Below are 15,335 nucleotides of genomic sequence, written 5' to 3'. Positions count from 1 at the left end.
ATAAACAACTTAGAAATGAAAGCAAACCAGAGAGACTCAGCCAGGGAGCAACATGACCCCCAGCCATCGTGGAAGTGAAGAATGTGAAGCAAACAAGTGAAGATGGACCCAGAGAAGTTCTTGAGGTGATTTTGTTAGAGGTAGACTTTGGGATTTTTTTTTCCCTGGGAACAGCCTACAGCAGTCTGACACAATGAATGCAGACGCTTTAATCTATAGCTTGTAGATTAAAGGCAGAACTTTCTGAACCATCTAAAGGATTTAGAAGCTTAAATTGCACTGCAAATTCCAGAGGAATTTGACCTGTAATTAATTAGACTCTTCTGGAGTGTCTTTGTTTTTTGTTTTAAAAGTGTTTTTTTTCCTTGCAATCTCTGAGAAAGTGTGTTTCAACATCAGGATGTGATTAACTGGAACATCTCACATTATGGAACTACAATGACCAGGAGAACTAATGTATGCAAGTGTTATTTCTGATTTCCGTTTCTTCACATTTTTTGGAGCCACTGTTAGTTTCTGTCCTGGAGATACGGGTTTAAGGCTTTCTTGAACTAAGCCACTTTTTGTGCAGCCAACTACAGCACACTGGAAGCACAATTATGTGACTAAGATAAGACAAAATGCAGTGGTGATGCACCAATTCATCATGTTTGGGTTCTTCTAATGAAGCCCATTACTCACAGCAGAGCATTTTCTCAAGCAGTTAGTCACCAGCAGACAGCTTTCCCCGTTACTCCTTCCTTTTCTGCAGCTGGTGAATAGTCTGGTTTTCCCCTCACCATCCCAAAAGTGCAACATTAGGAAAAGTCAACACCTACATTAAAAGTAAACAAACAGTATTTAACTTTCCCTTAAGCAAAAAAAAAATTAACAGTAAAACAGAACACCTTTCAGGAGCAAGCAAACCTTTTTCATTTAATAAAAAAGAAAAAACAGACAAAACCAGCCTGCTGTCCATTTAACACTACAGAAAGATACTGAATATCTTCCTTTAGCTTATTAAAATAAGCATAAAAATAAACTACATACTAATAACAGCTTGCATAGAAACATTTTGTTTTGTACTTTGTGCAAATCTTACTAAATAAGGCATGCTTGCAGAGATGTAGGTAGCAATGCAGTAGCTACCCAAGAATGCTGAGAAACTGCAAGGAAAATTCCAGGCAGTCTGCAATCCACATCCACTTACACAGTTCATTTGACTTCAAAGCCCAACAGCTGATAGCTGCAGATCTGTCTGCACCATAAGGCAATATGGTATGTGTAGGGTCCAGCACCTGCTTTCAGCTATTCAGGGGTTTAATACACATAAGATCACTTGAATTCAAAAACCTGACCCACTAGTTAAAAAGATGGCTTCAAATGTGGATTGGTAAGAACCTGGTTTCAGGGAAAAGGAAGGGAAGAGGAAAATGACACCAAGAAGCACAGTCCTTCACATAAAGGGGTTTTGTGCAGACTGTGCATGTCTTTTTATACTGTGAACTTGCCCCACGGGGCAATGTTTTTTTCAAACAGTCTCCTAACAAGTTATCCAGAAGTGTATATCTGGAACAGAAAAAGCTAACATGTTTGCCTCTCTTAGCCAGCCTACAAGTGTCTATTGCAGAAATTCAACAGGAATTAGTAACACTAAAGAAGGGTGGCTGTGTAAAGAGGAAGGGATGAAGAAGGAAGCTGCAGTCAGAGCAGTATCAGAAATCTCTCAAATAAGTTATGTAGCACAGAGGGAAATTATAAGGCCTAACTGGAATAATATTTTGCCTCCTTCTTCCCCCTCTAAATCAAGTATTTTCAGGAAATATTAAAGTACAACCTTCTTTTGTAAGCAGCTTTGCATTAAAAATCTGTTTAAATTCCAAAAGCTTTTTTAAAACATGTTTAAAAAACCCACTAATAATAATCTTCAAAATCCCCCAGTACTTTGTAACATAAAATGGAATGTTCTTGGGCTAGAGCTGCCAACTCCTTCAGGAACTCTGGGAAAAGGGCAGCTGCAAGCACGGCGTTCCTCACGTGGGCAGGAAGGCTGGGATGAGCCAGGCCTTTCTTTCCTTTCTGTCCCAGGAAAGGCTGCAGTACAGCTGGGTAAGCTTCAGAGAGGTTCCTTCCTTTCCCTGCCATACTGCTGTGCTGGACATTACCTAAAGCCAGGAGAAGAGGGAGAGGCAAAAGCAGAAAAAAAAAAAAAAAGACTGTATATTAAGCACACACAGTATATGTACAGTGTCCAAACCTAGTTTACAAGGATTGTGTTCAGAGCTGTAATCTGCAGTACCCAGATTGTGCGGGGATCCAACATTCCAAAGTTCTACGTGGCCTTATTCTATTGCATTTTTTATTATCTATCTTTCCCCAGGTTATATATTATTCAGTTCCAGCTCTGATGAGAGAAATATGTGGGCAGAAGAGGAGTCAAGGGAAAGAATAATATGGATTTACTTTCTGAAATAGCAGATAATATCTACCCATCTAGACCCAGCATGGTTGTCTCCATTCCAACGATATCGTGCTCTATCCCTCCCCCAGATCAACCTGACATTTTGACTTTACTTCTTCTCCATCCTCTCCCTGTGAATCATCATGTAAATGGGTTTGAGGCTGAGTTATAAGATCACCGCATGAGTTTGAAGCAAGCGAGAATCTAAGGGGAAAAAAGGTTTAAAAATTTGATTTTTCTGCAGCTTCGGGCCCCACTAACTACACTTACCTTAAACTCTCTGCAAAGCAACTAAACATTAAAAACAGAACAAGCAAAAACCACTGAATGCTCTGCTATAGTGTGTGCTGCTGCCAGAGTTCAGAGGATCAGAGCTCAAGCATCAGAATGCATGGAATTACAGTGACAGCAGCACCTAAATTTCAATCAACTGCTCCTTGTTTCAACCTGAAGCAGAGCTGCCCTTTAATTAGATGATAATTAATTTAGTGAAACTAAAAAGGTGACAAAATTTAACACTGATGGAAAGAAATACTTTAAAAAAAAAAATTAACCTGCAGAACTCACTGCTACAAGATGTCATTGAGGCCAAAAGCATGGGCAGATAAAATCCTGTTTAACTTACAAGTGGATGCTCTCAGAAGCTGTTTAAGTAAATCATTAAAAAAAAAATAAAAGTACTTATATTAACTCACATACTGCAGATAAGCCAAACACTACATTTCTGCATTAAGAGGTTTCCCTTAAAATGCAATTTATGTTAAAACAACTCAGTCTCAAGTGACACCAGCCTTGTTCTGAAATCTCTCCAAGTATCAAAGGCGAGGAGCACAGCCATCCCTCTGTTCAACAGCTCTGCACTTTTGTTCCTTGTTTGTCCTTCTCCAAAGGCACTGTGGAACACTTCCAAACACTCAAAAGAAATTTTCATCTTAATCATTTAACAGACTCGTACTTTTCTTGAGTTTAAAACACCTTTCCAACCCCAGACTTATCAATCATTCATGCTGTTATTCTACACATTTCTATCTACTAGAGACAGAGTACAGGAATTTCAATTCTGTGGAAAAATCTGACTGTGGGAGGAAAAACAACTTACATTATGAATTACAATAAAAGGATAAAGTTTTGAGCTTCCCCTGAAGATTTTTTTTCAGATTTTCTAATGTCAAAATGTTTCATAATTAATATTTTAAATTTTGATTTAGATTTAACTGCTTATTTGGGGGAAAAAAAACCCTAAACAGCAGAAAAGCACAGAAAGCTGATCTAGGAATCAGAGATTCCAGTTCTTTACTTTGATCAAGATTGTTCACTTTTTTCTAGGATCAGGAGGCAAACTAAATCATACAACTGAAACTTATGAAAATGGGTACTCTGAAAGTGGTTACCAACACACTGAAAGAAAGGCAGCTTTTCCCATGGAATCTACATCATGACAGCTCTGTATATGTAACCAGAATCCAATCTACTGTGTAAGGAAACCACAAGCTACTGCAAGCAGAAAATAGTAAGTTGTCCATTTCTGCTTGAACACCTTCAGAGATCATCCCTGTAAAGAGAAAGGAAACACTCTTGGTTTTACATTTGTGTTTCCCACTAAGTCTGGCTTCGTGTTTTCAGATGTGGATTCTGCAGGAAGCCAGTTATGCTCAGACCTGTAGAGAACATTGGGATTATTCACCACTCCTGTCCAAGGGAAAAAATCCCTCAGAGAGCAGCCAACTTGCATGACACTCAGAGGTGGCATTCAAGCAAATGCAGAGAAGTCCTATAGGAGTTCCTAATTTCTTGTTTAGTTGTGGTTTGTTTTTTTTTTATTTATTTATCATTATTGTAGCAGTTCCTATTTTGCACTTCTTAATCAATATAATGAGCTACTGGTTGAGGGACTACTGAGCCAACTTTCCTGCAGGATTACAGTTTGATGACTTCCATCACCAGTCCTGTTGGGAACCAAGCCTGCAGTTATCCAGACGTTTGTTTACTCTCCACTCATTTGTCAAGAGAAGCCTTCTTTGCAGGAGTTGCTACTATACAGAAGAAAATGTACCAACAGGGTGACTAAGCAGCCTTGTTTCAAATTCCTAAATAATGATCAGCCTGAGTCAACCTAGCAAATTCTGAAGCCCACAGAAGAAAACAGATGTAAAATCGGAAGTATAAATATAAATGCCATCAGGAATTCATTATATAAAAGCTCCTGAAAAAAAAGCATCTGAAAAAAAAGGACTCTAAATGTTACCTCCTAATCTCATCTCCCACATGCTAGCTACAATACCATCTAATTGTAAAGCTTTCTAATCTCTGGCACCAGAATGCAGAGCCTAAAAACACTACTAACGTTCGCAGTATGCAGCTTCTTTACAACAAGCACCTTCCACAGACCAATTCTTCAAGAAGCAGCCTTAGTAGGATCATAATTTTACAGGCTAGTTGTACTGCAAACCTTAGAAACACACACTATGCTGACCAGAAACTAGGTAGATTACTAGTCAGAGCCTTGAAAAATTAAAATACAATTAAAAGTGGCACATAAAGAGTCCTGCTTTCCACACCTCTGGAAATGGAAGAATAGTTCAACATCTTCACAGAGGTGTAGGCAGAACCGGTGATTATTAAGGACTCCCAGTGATGAGTAAGCACATACCTGTAAATGCTGCCTCTCACAAACCCTTTTGCAGAGTCAGCTCTTAATCACTCACCGAATTTGACATATTCCCATCACGTGGGTGGTTGGCTCTCAAGGGAAAACTGAACCTAACATTGCTGGCTCAGCAGCAAGCTGAGAACAAGCACATCCTCAGGGCATGGCCCCAACTCCACCCATTGCCTGGCTGTGTCTGGAAGGTTCTCAGTTAGCATGTAAGACTCTTCGCTTTGCTTATTTTCACTAGCATGCCGGTAACTGAAAGACAGGTGCAGTGTGCACTGTGCTGGAGAAGCAGCAGATGTTATGGAAGTCCCTCTAAAGCTGGCTTGTGGGATGATACCTGTTGAAGTCCCCACTGCTCTCAAAGTGTCCTGGCTTTTACACATCTCCCCTTTGTTTTTTCTGTTTGTTTTGCTTGGTTTGTCATCCAAGAAAGCACATTAAAAGTTTTCTGGCTAGTATCTATCTCCTTCATAGCAGCCCTATTCAATTGATATGAAGCCCTATTCAGTTGTTGCAGAAACCAATTCATCGTGGACTTCTGTCCTCCCTAACATTTATCAAAAAAGAACCAGTGACTAGCTGAAGGTCAAGCTAAAAATAAAATGAAATCATGCACATATGCCACCTCACCTCATGCCTCAAAAGTGAGTTTGTTTACGGTCAAACTGACAGCAAGCCAAGAACTGACTTTGTTACTTCTTTAAACAGACATTTTATGTAACAAATAAAAGCTTCTAAAGAGCAAAGAACATCCAAACAGACCCATACACTGTGGCCTACTGAGCATCGTCACTTTAAAGTCAGAAGGATACATCTGGTTAATGATATTCCCACCACACCACACCTTCTTTTAATCATCTGAGAAAAGGAGAGGGGTAACTGGTAAGTCATTCCACCCAGCACTCCTCGAGCATGGTTAACATTTACCTTTGGTTAGCAATTCTTCCGCAGCATCAGACATGTCCACACGAAAAAGCAAGTACTGTTGGGCCTCCAGGAGAAGACCTGGAAAGTCTTTTTCAATGGAAGCAAAATGCTCAATCTTATTTTTCACAGATGCCAGCACCTGTCGAAACAACAGTAACAATTACTTCTTCCTCCTTTGCTCCCAGTGCAGCCACAGACTGAATACTTGGGCTTTCTCTACTTTTGCATTAAAAGAGAGTTCCGACAAAATCTATGGTCATACAGAGTTTCCAGTTCTTTGCACAAATGTAATTAAAACATGGAAATTAAATAAGAGGCTCTCAGACAGCTGGGAAAGCTACAAGTGAAACTGAAAGGAGCTAATGTAAATTTTAAGGAGACACCAAAAATACTGCTCCAGTGGGCATGGCTAACACCCGTGGTCAAATACCTGATAGAGTGACCGCACGCTAGGCTGAAACACCATGTTGGTGTTGAGCAGAAAGGAGCGAAGAAGTGGCTGTGGGTAACTTGCCAGCTGAGTAATAATCCCAATAAGCAGCAAATTTACATGCAAGGAATTCTCCAGCATGTTCTCCAGCTTCGACAACATTACACTGATGAACGGTCCTGCAAGAAAATAAAAAGGAACCAATGCTTTTGTTTTCACAGAAGAAAAATCCTAAGATCCAGGAAATAGTTATTTAAAAGGAATTTTGATCATCATAACCAACAAAATTAGACCTCCCACACACTAAAAAAAGAAAGCAGGTAGAAAAACCAAACTGTAGCTGAACAGACAAAACAGACTTAACAGAGGTGTTAAAAGCTTTTGTGATTAAAAGCACATTTGCTAGATAGCCAATCAGTTTGCATTAATGGCATATTTAACATGCATAACTATTCTACTTTACATGTACCAATAAGGATTTAGCCTAGTACCTTATGGTCTACCATTCTATTCCCCTTGAAGTTAATCAGAATGGTACTACTAGTTTCAATGCAAACAGAATCTGCTCTTTTTACTCCTGCTGTGCCTTATTTCTACGTAAGGACTGCGCAAAGTAAATTATAGCTAGCTTTCTTGTCTTATCAAAACACTGGTGTTCTTTAGAACATGAAAATGCTATTCTAAACATAAAAATCAAGAGCTGTGATAGTTCACATCACAAGGAAAGGCATTTGCAGTACTGTAAACAGTCACACAAAGCAGGGAAGACATTAAAATAGATTTATAAGCAAAATTATTGCTAGACATAGGCTTTAGCATATAAATGTCACCAATAAATAATAGCTTTAGCTTGTGTATTCATGTTGCAGGACAACCACTGAAATACAAAAGCATTTACCATGGAAGTACATAAACCCTTAGTACTCAAGCTTATGAAACCTTTGCAAAGCTGAGAATGACTTCACTACATGTTGCTAGACCACACAGCTGATGAGATGCTTGAGGCAGCCTGTACAAGTGACCTAATCACAAGTCAAGTCTTAGAAACATCCTTTGTCCCACCCCCAGTTCCACCCACTATTCTGGCTGCATAAAAGCTAGGAAAACCAGGCAGAAGAATCCCTTGGTGACGCAGTTGCAGCACTGCTAACTTTGAATATCCCACCCTCGATCTTGGCAGAAGATGCATGCCATGGGCACTTCTAGGGTCAAGCAGGTGGCCATAATCCAACCCCATTCCAGCTCCCCTCACCTTGCACATGGCTACTGTCCGGCACAGCTACGCTCACAAGATGAAAGGTAGGAGGGCCAGCGTTGGCAAGGCTTTATAGGCTGCTGCCTTGCAAGCACAATGTCAGCCATCAGAGCTGCAGGAATGCCCCCTGCCCGGGTACCCAGTGGAGCAGCCCCAAACCCCTTCTGTTGAGATACAGTTTCTTCTGTCCCAATATAACTTACTGCTTCCCCTATCATGTTCATGGAGACAATTTCACAGAGCTCCTGAAGACCACAGTGCAGTGGAAACTCTACTCTACCAAAAGGGATAGTGGGAGAAGGTGTCAGTGTTTCTCTCCACTAGGTAACACTTTAAAGCTGAGCAGGTAAAGCTGAATCTAGATACTTGTAACAACTGCTGCTTGCCACTGCAAGAGAGGATACCAAATACGTAAAAAAATTTCTCAGTGATAAGCGTGACTTTTACCACCAAGAATTTATTAGAATGATAATCAGAGAAACAAAGCAGAGTTTGGGAGCCTTGTAAGAAACAGGGCAACTAGATGAAAAGTCAAAAAATTATTCCTTTCATGGCCATGAAGGGAGGGAGCAAAATATAAATTCTTATTCCTGAACAACACATTCTTTCTTGCTCCTGGGATGATAGTGTTTAATGCTTTTGCACTGGATACAAGACATTTTCTTCATAGATCTATAGGCCTGAAGAAAGCATCTTTGCACTGCTGACACTTACTGGGTGTAGGAAACCTCTGTCAGGTTATTCAATTCTGCAAAGAGAAGCCCCATCCCATGACAGTATCCCAAAACAGTAAAAGCAACCCAAAACTTTATCAAACACATCTACAAACATAATACACTATTCCAAATTAAATACAGAATCATAGAATGGTTTGGGTTGGTAGAGACCTTAAAGATCACCTAGTTCCAAGCCCCCTGCCAAGAGCAGGAACACCTTCCACTAGACCAGGTTGCTATCTTTGAAAGGCCCTGCAATCTCAAGATTTCCAAGGCAGAGGCACTAGAGGCCTGTCAGTCCCGCTTCAGCGCCTGGTAAATTATGGAGAAGATTATTCTGGGAGGTATTGAAAAAACACCTGAGACACAACACAGTCATCGGTCACAGCTTCAGCTTCATGAAAGGAAAGTCCTGTTTATCAAACCTGATTTCCTTTTATGACAAGGTAACCCACCTAGTTGATCAAGGGAAGACAGTTGATGTAATCTTTTTGGATTTCAGTAAAACTTTTCGATACTGTCTCTTACAGCATCCTTCTGGACAAAATGTCCAGCACACCTGGATAAATGCACCATGTGGTGGGTGAGCAGTTGGCTCACAGGTTGAGCACAGAGGGTAACAGTGAATGGGGGAACAGACTGGTGACCTGTCACTAGTGGGGTTCCACAGGGCTCCATCTCAGGCCCTGTGCTCCTCAACATCTTTATAAATGACTTGGATGAAGGACTGGAAGGGACATTGAGTTTGCAGATGACACAAAACTGGGAGGAGCTGTTGACTCCCTCAAAGGCAGGGAGGCCCTGCAGAGAGATCTCAACAAATCAGAGGACTGAGCAGTCACCAACCATACGAAGTTCAACAAGGGGAAGTGCTGGATTCTGCACCTGGGATGAGGCAATCCCAGATGTACAAACAGACTGGGGAATGAGATGCTGGAAAGCAGTGCCACGGAAAGGGACCTGGGGGTCCTGGTCAACAGCAAGTTGAATCTGAGTCAGCAGTGCCCTGGCAGCCAGGAGGGCCAACCATGTCCTGAGGGTCATCAGGCAAAGCATCACCAGCCGGTCGAGAGAGGGGATTGTCCCACTCTGCTCTGCCCTGGTGTGGCCTCACCTTAAATACTGTGGCTGTTCTGGGCACCACAATATAGGAAAGATATTAAGCTCTTAGAGAGTGTCCAAAGGAGGGCAACAAAGATGGTGAAGGGCCTTGAGGGGAAGCCATGTGAGGAGTGGCTGAGGGCACTTGGTCTGTTCAGCCTGGAGAAGAGGAGACTGAGGGGAGACCTCATTGCAGTCCACAACTTCCTCGTGAGGGGAAGAGGAGGGGCAGGCACTGATCTCTTCTCTGTGGTGACCCAAGGGAACATCCGAAGTTGTGTCAGGGGAGGTTTAGGCTGGATATTAGGAAAAGGTTCTTCACCCAGAGGGTGACTGGGCACTGGAACAGGCTCCCCAGGGAAGTGGTCACAGCACCAAGCCTGACAGAGTTCAAGAAGTGTTTGGATGATACTCTCAGGCACATGGTGTGACTCTTGGGGATGGTTCTATGCAGGGCTCAGGTGATGATCCTTGTGCATTCCTTCCAACTCAGCATATTCTGTTATTCTGAGCACCTCCTTACATGCAGTCACCAAGATCTGCACTAAGGCAAGTTAAACAGCCTAAGAGTAAGACATACTGTGAATGGGGAGCAAACAGTGTGGCTTATTGTTATTAGCTTTTTATCTTCATTTTCTTCAGTTTTGAGTTTTTCTTGGGTTTGGGCAGGGGGTGATTTTGATGTGGGTTTTTGGAAAGGAACAAATGGAGGGGGGGGGGACTAGATGAAGAATGAGAGACATAGACAACATTTTCGACTACATTTGACAGCAGATACTGGGAAGCAGATTTGGATGTGATTAGCTTCTGGTACAAGGAAATTGCCGCCACAGCAAAAAGAGCAAATTGTTTGAAAATCAGGCTGCATTTTTCAATTATGAAACAGTGCCAAGCATTCTGGCCACAGCTGACCAGAAAGGGCTGGTTTTCAATGAATACACGTTTTCCCCCTCCAAATGAACAAGAAGCCATCTTATAGAGGTTTTATTTTGGGTGAGGAAACCTAGACACATTATTATTATTTTTTATTATTTGTATTACTCTGGTATCTAGGAGACATAACTAAAGATTAGGAGCCTGCAGTGCAAGGAACTGTACACATACCGATCAAAAGCCTACTCTGACCTCTGGTAGTACTGTCATTCTTGAGTAGCTTGGACAGTCAGCAGAGACCAAGCTTAAATTGCTGCGTGGCACCAGACAGAAAAGCATGCCAACAGCGAGGGCAGGGTGACACTGAAGGAACAGGATGCCAGGGCAGAGCATGGAGACAGGCACATACAGACGTGGCACCAGTGCTGACACCTCGTGCTACAATGTGGAATAGCAGAGAGGGGAAAAACGGCACCATGATACTGCATCCACCACATAAGAGATGAAAGTAACCATAAAATAAGCAAATTACTTACCTGGGCTCTGTATATTAGAACAGCTACTCCAATCCCCTTTCAACTGAAAAAGCTTCCTCTACAGTGATGGAGCTCTCACATACAAACAACATAACCCCTGCTCAGCGTTTTAAACAATTGCCAAAAAAAAATAGCACCCAAAGAAGATCCCCTGAGAAACAACCATTTGCTGTCACCACACTGATGACTCTGCTGTATTTTCACATGGGATCTCTCACTCTCCTTGGACTGGTCTCAGCTATTTGGGCTATACCCTCTTTAGTGCCAGAACTGTTCCTTGCTCTATGCTTGTGCTGTGTGCCACACAGTGTGATCTCATTTGGCCCCCCCTTAATCAGCATGCCATCCTGCATTTATGTACGTAATTAACAGGACATTCCACCTGTAAACGGAACACTCTGGCTCCTCGAAGCGTGCTTAGGAGAGACATCCTCCTTTGGTCCAAAGGGAGATGATATGCTCTCTGCAGAAAAATTCTCAAAGTCCTCCTCCTCTTCTGCTGGAGAGACAGGGTCAGGAGTATCTAGTTTCTGTTCCTCCAAGCTTGCACTGTTTGGATCCAGTTCCTTAATAATTTTGTCATACTGTGCAATGAAATCCTCACCATCTGTGCTCAGCAGTCTTAAGTTACAATCTGCCTCCTGAGGAGAAATCTTCAACTCTAAGTCTGGCTGTGGATCAATCTCAGTCATTTTCTGGTTTATTTGTTCTTTCATCACACCTTGAGTTGGGCTTGAATTTCTCTTACTGTGCTCATCCAAGCCCATTTCCAGCTGGGTCTTTGCAAGAGGCCCATTGACTACTGTCTGGCTTCGGACCTTACGTTCTCTGGCTGCATTTAAAGTTTTCTCCTTGGAGCTGTCATCATCTTGAGTATCCTTCTGGGCACATAACCTGTAAACCATAACATCATCCTGAAAGTCTGATTCCTCTATATAAGAACCTTTGATGAGCATAATGGCATTTTTTTTCATTTCTTGTATGTGTTTCGGTGGCTCTGCAGGTGGCTGCATTTCTGTGCTTCCCAGATCATCATATGGTTGTGGTGAGCTCACATTAGAACCAGGAGAAATCCCTGTGTCATAGCTATCATCCCATTCTAGCTCCAACTGCATCTTCTCACTGAATGGAGTTACTCGAGAGGAGCTGCATGTGCTAGGTGTCCTTTGCTGGAGCTGAAACATGGGATGTTCCACATCTGTACTGTTCTCCTCTGCAAGCGTTTGGATAAAGGTGTCTGGATCAGGGTTTACTCCATCATACAAGGCAGACCAAACTTTACAATCTTTCAAGCACTGGATGATGGCTTCTTGAGCTTCCCCCAGGTACTGCAAGTAGCTGATGTCCACAGCTCTTCCATATTCCACAATGCAAGTAGATTCAGAAGAGCGTCTACCAGAATCTAGAAGTAAAGAAGACGACTCATACCATTAGTAGTATATCAAATTTTCTCTAGCAAGGGATCCACTAAGACATTGCAGAGTGTTTAACCCCAACCATCCAATAAGGCAGGAAGACAAAAGCATAACAATTAAGAGATTTGCTCGTAAACATACATGACTCGTTCCTATAGCAAAGACAGAGCTGTAACTCAAGATTTCTGAGAGAGAAGCCTGCATTCAAACCTTAAAGCAGCAACCACTCAGAAGCAGCAAGGGTTGCTGTCATGTATCTGTACATTATTTTCATGAATGTATATTCAAGCTGGATAGCTGTTAAAATAAGGTTTCAATAGACCCGGACGCATGGAAGGAATTAAACAAGCTTTCTAGTCCAGGCTTGCCCAGTTTATTGTTACCCACCACATTTCCTTCCCCTCTGATTCTTTCTGACTTCCTCCCATGAGCTGCTACCAAATCCAATGCACTTAATGATCTGGTCTTCCCCTGAGCACCAATTACCTTTAGTTTGTGCTGCTTTTGTCCATAAAATATAATCTTTTCCTTGGCTTTCAAATGTCAAAGTGATTCCAGTGGAGCAGCAGACTGGCGTCAGGGCCAGCAGTTTTGCAGCAGACACAGAATAACAGTCTCTCTCTTTCACAGCTCCTCGCTGGCTCAACATCATGTGGTTGCAAGGAATCAGATACCTGAAACAGCAGTGTTTAGCATTACTTATCATCCTTTGATGTTAGAGAAAGCAGCAACACACAAAACTCCCCTCCTACCTTTCTGCCTTCTCCAAATTAAAAGAAACAGTCATAATATTTACAGCAATTCACTTTCTAACCTCTCAGGAGCATGAAACCCTGACTCTATATTGTGACACTTGGTTTGATGATGAACTGTAAAGACAAGTAGAGACAGGAGATCAGTTGCACCAGAACAGGGAAGCAAAAAATCCTTTGCAGGTTAGAGCAAACCTGTTGCAAGAAAGTATGGAGCAAGCGTGGGATGGGCAGATGTCAAAGGCCAGAAGAATGGGTTGGTCTGACAATGAATGAGTTTTGTCCCAGAATCCTCAATTTATTTGTTTTCCTGGGAAATCCAGAGAGAGGCAGTTTATGTTTGCCAGGCAAGCAGCCAGAATAAAAGGAGGGAAGGGTCAACAAAGTGTCTTACTGCAGTAGATCAAGACTGAGCTCTCAGGCAGAGGAGGGAAAAAACTATTGGGAGTACAAGAAACAGAGGAAGCACAGTCTCATGTTAAACTTCTTTAGAGCGCTTTTGTTCTACTTTTAAAAAGTACTTTAGTAAGACTCTCAGCGTTAACTGGATGTTCTGCCATTTAAAAGGCAAACAAATTCTAAAAGATTCCCTAAATAAACAAAAAAATTAATCACAGCACTCTACTGCTAGAGTAGTGACATACTTGTGTTCACAGCATTCCCAGGAACAACAGGAAGAGCTATAGGGAATTTCACCTTAATGCCTGTGTGTGGAGGGACACACAGTATCTGAAACATTTATGTGATCTACAATGCTAAAAGCCCAAGTTAGTTACACCAATATCTCTCATCTAATGCACACACCGAAATTATAAGTAAGTATCTTGAAGCAATGTATAGAATCACCACTTAAACCCAAAAATAATCAGTGCATTTAGTACACTACAATCTACCTACAATAGTTCAGGAACCTGAAGTATTTTCACTGAGAGAGGAATCAAAGAGGTGAAAAACGAGAAAGAAGGTGGAAGCTGCAAACAAGGATATAGTTTTGTATCACAGTGCATAATACACTAGAGAAAACACGCACAGGAGAAGAATTACACATTTAGAAGCAGGGAATAAGGAGGTGATAAATATATTCTTAGCTTCTCTCACTTCTATAGAAATAAATCACAAGAAAAATCTCTTGCTCTGAAGATCTCAGGACGTAAATCACACTACATCAGGTCTGGTAGACTTTTGTCACGATCATAAATATTCTTATCTCTGTAGTTGCTTGGATTTCCGCTCTCTTGGAGAACTCTCATCCAGCTCTGCATCCACAGGCAGAGATTATATGTCCCAGAGTCAGGATGAAGGATGGAAACAGGAGTTTGGCCTTTACCTTAAAACTAGCTGTAACATCACATCTTCACAATGCAAGCCAATGAGCGTTCTGAACAATGCCAAGGAGACCACACAGAGCTGAAAAATAATAAACATGGTCAGTTTTTGATCTGAAAATTGGATCTTTCCAATCTTCCCTGCATACTACATTACAAAATGGCTCCGCCAGAACATCACGCTTTATAGACACTCTTAGTATAATATTTCATTTTGTCAGCACCCTATGGGATTTTTTTAAGTTATCTAGAGCTATGCACATAACGTTTCATTTTAACAAAATGAAATCCAGAGCTTTCCTCCAAATAAGCTAGAAAAAAGTCAGTAATTTACCAGTCTTAACTATTATTCATATTTATTAATTTAATTTAGTGTGAACTGAACCCTGTAACTTCCAATACAGTGTGTTAGTTTTTACCTCTGACATGGAATTTGAACCAATTAAAGGTTTTTTCTGAAAGAAAAGTTATAAATCACCTCAAGTTTCTGTAGCTTTAAGTATAAGGAATGATTAGTGTTCTGCACATTAAGAAGCTGACTGGTTCTAGAAATACAGCTTAAGGTACTGGACACAGACCAGGACAAACAAGCCATCTTTTGTCAGAATCTATTCCATATGGAGTGTTCATAATCTCTCTATTACAGGTCAGTTAACAGCTGGGAGCTACAGCAAAGCACGAAGATCCTTTTTGCAAGACCAGGAGAAAGGATAGCATTCCTCGTGGGAACTGCATGCTTGCCTTTTTGGCAGAGGTCTGATTAAATACAGCTGTAACTAGGTATTTCAGTAGTCACACTCAGCAGAGACAAAAATCATACCCATTCTGTGATAGGCAACCCACTTTCACCCTGGCTTTAGGACAGACTAGAAACATGGACTTCTGCAGGCTTTTCTGGTCATTAATTAG

General features: G+C 41.4%; 1 protein-coding gene across 5 annotated transcripts in view; it reads right to left on the bottom strand.

Moving 5' to 3' along the window:
* Window positions 1-888: 888 nt before the first annotated feature.
* FHIP1A (FHF complex subunit HOOK interacting protein 1A) overlaps window positions 889-15,335 on the bottom strand; it is an 87,119-nt gene continuing 72,672 nt past the window's right edge. For all 5 annotated transcript variants that reach the window (XM_039379870.1, XM_027721679.2, XM_027721683.2 and 2 more), the window contains 6 exons: window positions 14,429-14,508; window positions 12,836-13,023; window positions 11,317-12,336; window positions 6,454-6,632; window positions 6,024-6,162; window positions 889-2,144 (listed from right to left, as the gene is read on the bottom strand). In XM_039379870.1, coding sequence (XP_039235804.1) covers window positions 1,894-2,144; window positions 6,024-6,162; window positions 6,454-6,632; window positions 11,317-12,336; window positions 12,836-13,023; window positions 14,429-14,508 — 1,857 coding nt within the window. In that variant the 3' untranslated portion in view covers window positions 889-1,893. The remainder of the gene's footprint in view (window positions 2,145-6,023; window positions 6,163-6,453; window positions 6,633-11,316; window positions 12,337-12,835; window positions 13,024-14,428; window positions 14,509-15,335) is intronic.

This window comes from Pipra filicauda, unplaced genomic scaffold (assembly GCF_003945595.2).
Source record: "Pipra filicauda isolate LSUMZ 115617 unplaced genomic scaffold, ASM394559v2 scaffold17_size4572894_pilon, whole genome shotgun sequence".
NCBI lineage: Eukaryota > Metazoa > Chordata > Aves > Passeriformes > Pipridae > Pipra > Pipra filicauda.
The sequence above is the reverse complement of the archived record's forward strand: the minus strand, read 5'-3'. Positions and strand labels throughout refer to the sequence as shown.